Source organism: Mus caroli, chromosome 9 (genome assembly GCF_900094665.2).
Source record: "Mus caroli chromosome 9, CAROLI_EIJ_v1.1, whole genome shotgun sequence".
Lineage (NCBI taxonomy): Eukaryota > Metazoa > Chordata > Mammalia > Rodentia > Muridae > Mus > Mus caroli.
Window position 1 is genome coordinate 38877701 of NC_034578.1, and position 10032 is coordinate 38887732.

The following is a 10032-nucleotide window of genomic DNA, read 5'->3' on the forward strand; positions in this document are numbered from 1 at the left end:
TCTGACTTTGATTTTCCCCAACTTATCAACATCAGTTGGAACACCTGATTAAAATCATTACCACATAAGCAGGCCTAAACAGATGGATACTAAAATCTAAGGAGGAAAACCTCTGTCTCACTTCTTATAAAGCACTGGATTACTGCGGAGTGCACCCGGAGAAAGATGTATGAATAGAGCTAAACTTGAATAATTAATGATATAAAAAAAAGCATAAAGAGAACTAGGAAGAATTACAGGTTATCACTGAAAAATAACTAGATGTTTTAGACATAATATTTATTTATGTGAAAATGTATTCATTTTAAAAACATAGATGTTTTATATATTTTTTTTAAAAATATCTACAGCCATAGAAATAAGGATTAGATGTAGCTGAAAAGAGAACTGAAGAAGTGGAAGGCAGCTCTAAAGAAGTAACTCAGCACCCAGCTAAGAGTCCAAAGGAATAAATATAAAAACAGGAAGGAGGAGCAACAGGATGACGCTGCCCAGTGAAGGGCTGAGAGAAGCTGCTGAGGACCAGGGACCATCACGAACTACTTGACTGCAAGATCCAAGAACAGATAAAAAGCATAAATTCTCAGATCTTGAAAAGAAAACAAGTATCTAAAGAAAATAGGTCAACTTCTATAACAATAAAAACTATAGAAACAAGGATGTCATTATTACAGCTTCTCTGAGAAGAGAATTAAAATGAGCACAGGAGTCTATAAGAACTGGAGTAATCCCATCCATAAAATTACAGGAAAATACGATAAATGAGGAAATCCAGACTCATTTGAACCTGAGAGTAAGGGCTAGCGACACATCAATACTCACAAAGCCCTGAGATGGTCTAGCAACCTCAGTCTTCTGTTGCAAGAATCACTGAATGTTCATACACGGGCACAAGACAATAGCTGGTAAAGTGACACACTGACAAATAAGTCTGGCCACTAAAAGTAGTAAGATGGGAGCAGGGAGATTTAGCAGATGGGAGCAGGTTTAGCAGATGGAGGGAGGCACTTGCCGCAAGTCCTGACAACCTGAGTTCAATCCCTGGGATCTATGTGGTAGAAGGAAAGAACTGACTCCTGAAAGCTGTCCTGTAACTTCCATACATCTTCACAGGTGTGTGCACTCATGCCACACACACACTAGATAGACAGATAGACAGACAGACAGACAGGCAGATAGATGATTGATAGATTATAGATAAATAGATAATAGATAGATAGACAGATAGGTGATTGATAGATAGATGATATATAATAGACAAATAGATGATAGATAGATGGTAGGTAGATAGAAAGACAGACAGATGATAGGTAGGTGGATATATAGAAACAAGTAATAACTGACTAATTTTAGATATTTATCTTTTATTTATTAATTAATTTATTTAGAAGTGATGGGAATCAAACCTAGGGTCTGAATCATGCTGGGCAAATATTGTATCACTGACTACACTCCCAGTCCTAATGTTCAAGGTTTTAAAAGACAAAACCAAAATATTATCTGTCCAGTGCTTTTAAATAGTTTACTAAGCGTTTTAATTTTGGAATGGTGGGCAAGGATTTAAAGTGCTGATACACCTATGAGAGAAGAAGGATGTTACAAGAACAAAGAAATTCTTCCTGGAGTGAACATCGAAACGATTAGGATGTTTTTAAAGAAATAGAGACCTCAAATGGACCCTGGGTAGCAAAGTAGTGGGTTAGAACGAGAACACTGTCAACTCAGAGAGCACAGTGAGCTGCGTCCACCAGACAGCCCACCCTGAGCCATTCTCGTTGTCTTAAATCATAGATCAGGAAATGATGCGTCACACCCATCAGCAGAATGAGCTCAAATCCACCCTCCAACTATTCTGAAATGGCAAGGAGAATCTATCTTAAAAGGGTTTGAAGAACCATTGGCTCAAGGTTGTAGCTAAATGGCAAAACAAAGTCGCATCCCTGTCTACAGGAAAGCACAGATAAGACCTGTTGTTTATAACACGCCCACTGATATTTCTGAAGTGTTAATTCATTCCAGAAATCTGGAACAAGCTGCTGCAAGCTGGGTTTGTCTAACATGGCAGTACTGACAAGGTATTCAACCATGCTGCAATTTACATACCAAATGCCTGGATGCACCCTTCTAACAAGTTAACTAATTATCTTTCCAAATCAAGCCTGCAGACAGTATCTACGTGCTTCTGGGCTCATGGTAGCTTCCATAACAGTCTAGGTTTCCCTCCTCAATAGGCCACACACACTGCACACAAGAATGGTCCTTCACCCTTCTAGGGGAGACCACACCCAAAAAAACATGTGGCCTTCTCAGAGCTGGGATTGGGGGATATTATTTAGCATCCTAATAATACACAGGGCCATTGTTTTACAGTGCTTAGGACCAAACTGAATTCCAGCTTCTAGAAGAAATCCAGGAATTAGGGAATTTTTTTTAATTCTAATTTTAGTTCTTGAAAAGTTATAGTCATATAAAAACATAGGCTCACCAGGAAGGATAGTAAGATGGACTTGTGTTCATTTCTTACAAAATTCCCAACTCAATGAACTCCCCAGGGTTCACCATTCCCACAAACACTGCCATTCAGTCATTCACAAAAATAACGGAGGCATGTGTGAAACCAAGAGAGGAAGTGGAACACAGCCCCTATCTTATACCATCCAACACTCCTTCCCCACACATGACGTTCCCAAGGATAAAATCTTGCCTCAAAGAAATACAAGCCCCGTTTGCATTTTAACCCTTTTAGAAAACACTTAATAGTTTAGTGCAACTCAAACCATGGATTTGACAGCTCTCATCTATCTGTAAGCAGTTCTAGAGGGTGGGATGCCCTTCTCTGACATTCTCTGAGGGTGCTGCATACACATGGCACAAATACACACATGCAGGCAAAACACCAAATACACATAAGATTAAAAATAATATTAAAAGAGACATCGTTCTTAGACCAACCATCAGTCTATGTAAATGGTTTCTTACTTACCATCCTCACTAACTAGGGACTAAGAAAATGAATCGAGAATATAGATTCCCCCAGAACACTGGAGTTTTGATCATAGCTCCTACCTCATTACACACAAGCTCTGAGGAAGGCTAACATGTTTCTGACACGAATTCTCAGTATCTAATTTCTATGCTCACTTAAGGCCTAAATGCTAACTAGCATACAACTAAATAAGCTTTATTAACTGGATCTAGGAAGTACTAACCAGTACAGTTGGCTTCATCAGACCAGTCCCTACAGTCGTTGTCTCCATCACACACCCAGGAGGACCGGATGCACATCCCAGAGCTGCAGTTGAACTCGTCGCTACGACACTGGTGCATCTCTGTGAGAAGAAAGCACAGCAGGGATTGGAGATGGGAGGCGGGGCACGCTCGGAACTCTGCCTCCAAGGTTAGACTTCTAAGAAGTCAGAAATGGACATATGCCACCAATTGCTCAGACAGTATAGACACAGAGACCTTCACCAGGAGCCGTCCATCACGGATCATCCACAGACATGGTGGACAGAAAGGCTTCAAATTAAAGATGTAAGGTCCCACATCCATGTCCATGCATGTTGCAAATGGCTTCTAGATGTGCTACGATACCAACACCCGGAGAGTCTGAGAAAACAAACGACCTCTCCCATTTATCATGACATTCTCTATGTACTCCACAAACATTTCTGCACCTGCTATGGCAATGAGACTGAAGTTAGTATATCCTGATGAGTGAGGTCAGAGAGCCCGAGATGCTAGAGACACAGCTTGTTGTTGAGGGAGGGCTGTGGGCTGCTCACTGGAAGATGTTCGCCTCAAGGAAAGTGGCTCTAGTGCAGAGACTGCTGGGGGAGGGGATAGAACTCAGGTCTTCCCTCTGGGGTCCCCTCTGGGGCGCCAATGGCTTTGCTCTCCAGAGGAAATGGTTCCTGGGGCCAGTGATGCAGTGCACTTGGCCCAAAGAAGCAGGGTCTCCCCATCTCTCTTTTAGGTCCCAGGGAATCACAAAATCCCACTGAGGCCTGAACATACCCCTACCCCCAAACCCCTACAAGGAATTCATCATTGATGCAGCAGATCAAGAGACAGGGCCTTTAAAAGGTGAAGGCAGGCTCTCTTCACCACTTCTGCCTTCCAGGGACACAGAGAACACACCATATGATAGGCCAGCACTTCACAAGACAGCGAATCTACTGGTACCTTGATCTGGAAACTCCCAGACTCCAAGATGAGGAGAAATTAATCTCTACTGCTTTTAAGTCATATGGTCCAAATTTTATTTTGTCACAGAAGCCTAAAAGGATGGAGACACAGAACTTCCAAGTGGAATTTTCTTAAGCCTCAAAAAGCCAGAAGAAGTGGAGTAGGTGACTGGCTCAGTGCAGCAGATGAAGGTTCTTGCCATGTTAGCCTGATAGCCTTCATTCTATCCTCAGAACCCGTGTGATGGTTTGACTATGCTTGGCCCAGGGAGTGGCACTATTAGGAGGTATGGCCGTGTTAAAGGAAGTGTGTTACCATGAGGGTGTGGGCTTTGCGATCCATATCCTAGCTGCCTTTGGATAAAGATGTAGAACTTCTGGCTCCTCCAGCCCCATGTCTGCCTGCACAATGCCATGCTTCCCACCTAGATAATAATGGACTGAAGCTCTGAACCTGTAAACTAACCCCAATTAAACGTTGTCCTTTATAAGAGCTTTTATTGGTAACAGTAATAGAAACCCTAAGACACCATGTAAACGTGGAAGGAGAGAACTCATGAAGTTGTCCTCTGACCTCCACATGTGTGCCACAGTGCATATATGTGTACACACACACACACACACACACACACACACACACCTCTGATATATAATAACTATTAGAATAATTTGAAAGATGAAAGCAAATAAGAATAGCCAATCATGGGACTCAGGACAGCAGTCCAAGTTGCTTTTCTCAAAGACCGGGTTATAGCAAAGGTGGTGAATGAGGTTATGAAGTCATGAGGTCATGAAGAGTCAGGCTTACACAGCAGACCAGCATCAGAGAATTGCACCAAGTAGGATCTTGTGAAGGTTTCAGGGCCAATGAGCAGGAATGAGCAATGAACTCAGAATGGGAATGGAGCAGAGGGATGCTGAGCTATCGAGTGCCCGACTGGTACCCAGACAGGGAGCTAGACAAGCACAGAGACTTGGAACCACATGGGGTCACATTTCTTCTAAGGGAAGGTACACTTCTACTGTATCCACACACTTCACCCTCTGAGTTCTGGGGCAGGAAGGAAAGACTGATGGAAAGAGTTGTCATCCCAAGGCCATTTTTTATGGCATTTGATAAAAGGATATTATGAAACAAAAAAATTAAAACATAAATCCCCATTCCCTTTCTAGCCAGGACAAGGAACACTCTACGCAAAAGTGGCCCTAAGTGTGTTCAATAATTTGTGTTAAAATGATTTGTGAACAGCCCCTGTTCCACTAGGTCTAGCCCCTGTGAGTCAAACCACCTGCTTGTAGCAAACAAAGCCGGCCCTGTCCGTGTGCACACGCCCAGCTTGCCTGGCCCTGGCCTTGTGGACAGAAGGGAGGACCAAGAGCACCTCAGCAACTCATCACGACGTCTGCGTTGGCGTCTGCCCTCCATTCTCACACTCCTTCTAGACTGATAGGTGCTCCGGGTTCCTGCACTACACAAACTGCATCAAATCTCCTTCTACTGTAAGTAACAGCTTCAGAGAAGTACTTGCTCAAAACATTGGCAGGACAGTGGCCTGCCAGAAAAAGGCTATACAAAAGAGGAGACATGAGCTTCAGCTCCCAACTCTGACATATTGAAAAATCCCACTAAAGAGATCATTAAGGAGGATCCCAGTCGAAGAGTAGACAGGAGGCCCCGCTAGTCCTGGTGATGGCAACCTATTAGAACTCCAGATCTATGAAACCATCCTTTTAGAGAGCCGGTGCTACATCAGTGCTATCCGCCAGCTCCTAACAGAGGTTATGACATTAGCTTGGTTTAAAGAGAACAATGATAAATCTGTGCATCTGGGCACAGAGGCATGTGTCTGCAATGCCAGCATGCAGGAAACTGAGACAGGAAGCTCTGGAGTACCAAGCCACTCTAGGCGATATAGAAAACTTGTCTAAAAAAAGAAACATGGAAATTAAAGGCCACAGTTGAAGATCCTGGGGCCAGCATCCCACTGGCTCAGAGGTGAGGGATAGCTATTGTTATTAAGAATCCAATGGGTTTAGGGGGAAAGCATAAAGACGGCTCAGTGGATAAAGTGCTTCCCATGCAAGCCTGAAAGCATGAGTTTGATCCCCACAACCCTTGTAAAAGTGGGAAGGTGAGAACTGGTTCCAAATTTGTTCCCCCTACACACACATGCACACACACACACACACGACCACACACACCCCAGACAAACCATGGCACACACACTCACATATACATCATGGCCACACATAATAACAATAAGTAAAATGAAAAAACAAAAGGGCTAATTGAATTCACTCAGTAAAAATACATCCTTGCTTTCACATCTTGTATAGATTGTCTAAAAGAGAAAATAGGACCTATTTTTCAGATTGGAAAACAAAGGCTAATCAAGAATAAGTGATGGAGGTGGGGACTAGATGACCATTAGCCAGAGATCAGTGTTTTCAGAGTAATTGAATGTACATGAAAGACATCGAAGTGGCTCTACAAAAACTGGGCAGAGTAGAGAAGTGACAGGCCCCTAATATGAGGGTAGAGGTGGGCATCGAGGTGGGAGATGCTAAGTTCCAAATTGTCCATCAGAAATTCCCGACTCCAGTCCACCCCATCCACGAGCACAGCCCTGTGAGCAGTGTGAGGACGCTCCCACGAATACCCCCTTACCACAGTGACTCTCATCACTGTTATCTCCACAGTCATCTTCAAGGTCACACTTATAGGAGAGTGGAATGCAAGTCCCCGACTCCTGGCACCGGAACTGAGTGTCTGCATCACAGACCGTCGTGGCTACGGTGAGAAAGAAGTGACATATTGACATATTTGTTATGTCCAGTTCATCCCTTCCTGCTGCAAACCTCCCCACCAGACTAGCAGTTAAAGCTAAAGGCAGGCAGACTTCAATTATAACAAGAACTACACCCGAGCTCACAGCAGAAACAAAAACGCACAGGAACCTGAAGCTCCCACTCAAGCTAGGTAAGGGCATGTGTTTCTCAGGGCCGTATGGACACAGAAATGGGGCCCAGAGCGTGAGACACTGCTGTCTGGCTGGGAGAGGAAGTGCAGGACTGAAGTAGCCCCTAAAATCCTTCCAGCATGTCAAGCACTCTGCCCAAGCAAGCAACATAAACTCCGTTGTCTGTGAGAGATGTCCCATCCCCTACCAGCAGCTGGCACACATCGAACAGGTGGAAGGAACGCATACCCAGAATCTTACAGCAGAAACGAGTGTTATATCTGCACTCAGTAAGGGCTGGGGTCTAAGTCCTCGCACTAACTCTCCCTAAGCTACCATTTCCTCTGCTGTAAGGTGAAGGTGAAGCCACTGTGTCATGGTCAGCCAGGACTCGCTCTGCCATCTACAGTTTATGGGTCCTTATCCTTTGCACCCCACTTCTCTCTGAGATTGACAGAGATAACTGCCACCTGGTGCATTACTGTGGATACAGAAGAGTCCAAGGCTAGGGCCACAGGCTATCAAGCAGACTGTAGAGGTAATGGACTCCTAACAGTGTCTCTCTTCTCCCTCAGCATGCCTCAACATCATAAGGATCGGTCTGAAACCCGATTCACTCGTTCCCTATTCACTCGCTCCCTATTCACTCAATCCAGAAACCCAGAGGCCCAGGGAAAAGATCCTGAGGAGAAATGAGGAAAGAAAGACTGTTCTCCAAGCTACTGAGGAGCTGACACAGAGCACGGCAGCATCCGGGAACAGAGGGTGGAGGTTCCCAGTACAATAAAACACCAAATGGCAACATTGTTGCTAGATGTCCCCGCAGCTCTTACTTGAGGTTCCATTTCTTCTCTGTAATTGAGCTCGTGGTAAGAGGCAGGGAATGAATACAAAACGACAAGACTACAGGGGATTCATGTGAAATCCTGAGTGCCTGGTACCCATCCAGCTGGAGGAGTCTGTTTAAGGGAGGAAAATGACTGACAACATCCCTCCCAAGCCGCCTGCAAGTCCCCTCTGCTCTTCTCCAGCAGCTGACAGGGTGGCTGAGCACTCACCCCATGCCACGGCACCCTGCCACACCCACTCTTTTCTGCAACCTGGCCTGAGGACAGAGCTTTTCTCACCATCTGGATAGGCAAACAGGCATGTCACTCCTAGATAAGGAGAGGCCATGAGAGGTGGATCTGACCCCTCAGTTTGGTTTCCAGGGGAAAGGTTTCAAATGCCCACCATTCTTTATCACCTCCCCCCTGTCACATCCCACATGTGGAGACCTAAGCCAAGTAGGTTCAGATATGTGAGAGAGAGGGGGGAGAAAAGGTTGTCTAAGGGCAAGATGGGAGTGAGGGGTGCTCTCAACCTCAGCCGACAGACACCAAACCAGGAGGACAGAGCCAGCCCCATATTTCACCCACTGCAGGGGTTCACACTGTGCAGAAATCTGTGAGTCACGGGCTCCAGCTGTGGGAGGCCAGTCTCGTGGCCAGTAGCCACCTGCACAAACACAGAGGTCATGGCTTCTGTGCACAAACGGAGCTTTTAGGAGACCCTGAGCCCAGGGCACAGGAAAGCTCAGTTTTCTTTACTTCTGCTATGCCTAATGCCTGAGCTATTTCCCACAGCCATACATGGAATATTTCCCTTCCATTATCTCCTCTATATACTTAATAATATGTATTAATGTTTTAAAAGAGATTTGCCTATCCCCTCATGAATATCACACCTTCCTGCAACAACATAGATAAATGGAAAAAGGCATATTAAAAAAAAATAAAGACAACCAGAGGCACAAACCTTTCCCAATCTGCCACTTAAGATACCCCTTTGCACCATGACAACACGGCCCACAGCATCAATTAGCCAGGGCTCATAAGGGCTCACAGAGGCCACGGTGACAATCAGGGAATCTGTGTGGGTCCTCTGCACATGGGTTGTGGTTTTAGAGCTGTGTGTTTTGTGGGACTCCTAACAATGGGAGCAGGAGCTATCTCTGACTCTTGTTCCTGCTTTGGGGAACCTTTTCCTCCTACCAGGTTGCCTCTGTCAGCCTTGATATGAGGGTATGTGGTGTGTGCCTGGTCATTTTATAATTTGTGATGCCATATTCGGTTGATATCCCTGGAAGGCCTGCTCTTTTCTGAAGGAAAATAGAGGAGTGGATCTGGAGGAGAGGGGTGGTGGGAGGGACTGAGAGGACAGGAGGGAGAGGACAGTGGTGCTGGGATGGAATATAGGAGAGAAGAACTAATACAGTCATTTCCCTGGGTGGGAAAAGCATGCACTGAGTTCAAGGAAGAATGGGAGTACATAAGGGCTCATACAAAACTTCCAACAAGCCAAGGAGGGCAGAGAAGGGCATTGCAAGGCCCATGTGAACCTGATGAGTTACGTTAGATGCAAGCTAGATAAGCCTGTGATAAAGCTATTACCCATGTCAAGGCATGCAAGGCCTCAGCATGTACTCCATGGAAGGCCTACACACATCTGTCAGGGCCCACAGGCTTCCCTCATCAACCTGTTCTATAGTTCAAATGGTGAGAGAGCCTCTGGGTAGCCCAGAGTAATTGATATGAAAGACAGATCTGCCATCTCTGGGTTCCCTGCTTGCAGTCAGGTTCTCTCTCATCCAGTTCATTCCACTCACTGTTTATCCTTCCAAAGGCAAGTCCTTACCACGGCACGTGGGTGGTTCCCGTCTGCTATTCCAGTAACATCCAAACCCTGCTGATCTAGGTTATACATCGTATCTTACCTGCCCTATCATCCACAGGAGTGGGAGCACGAAGCTCCATTGTCATCACTCAACCTCTGCTCAGTGCTCCCCCTGCTCCTCACTCTACCTCTGCTCGGTGCTCCCCATGCTCCTCACTCTACCTCTGCTC

At 45.3% G+C, this 10032-nt stretch overlaps 1 protein-coding gene across 1 annotated transcript in view; it reads right to left on the minus strand.

Moving 5' to 3' along the window:
- The window catches only part of Sorl1 (sortilin related receptor 1), a 155911-nt gene that overhangs the window by 44070 nt on the left and 101809 nt on the right, over positions 1–10032 (minus strand). The window contains exons 24-25 of the mRNA XM_021171441.2: positions 6856–6978; positions 3210–3329 (exon numbers count right to left, since the gene is read on the minus strand). Coding sequence (XP_021027100.1) covers positions 3210–3329; positions 6856–6978 — 243 coding nt within the window. The remainder of the gene's footprint in view (positions 1–3209; positions 3330–6855; positions 6979–10032) is intronic.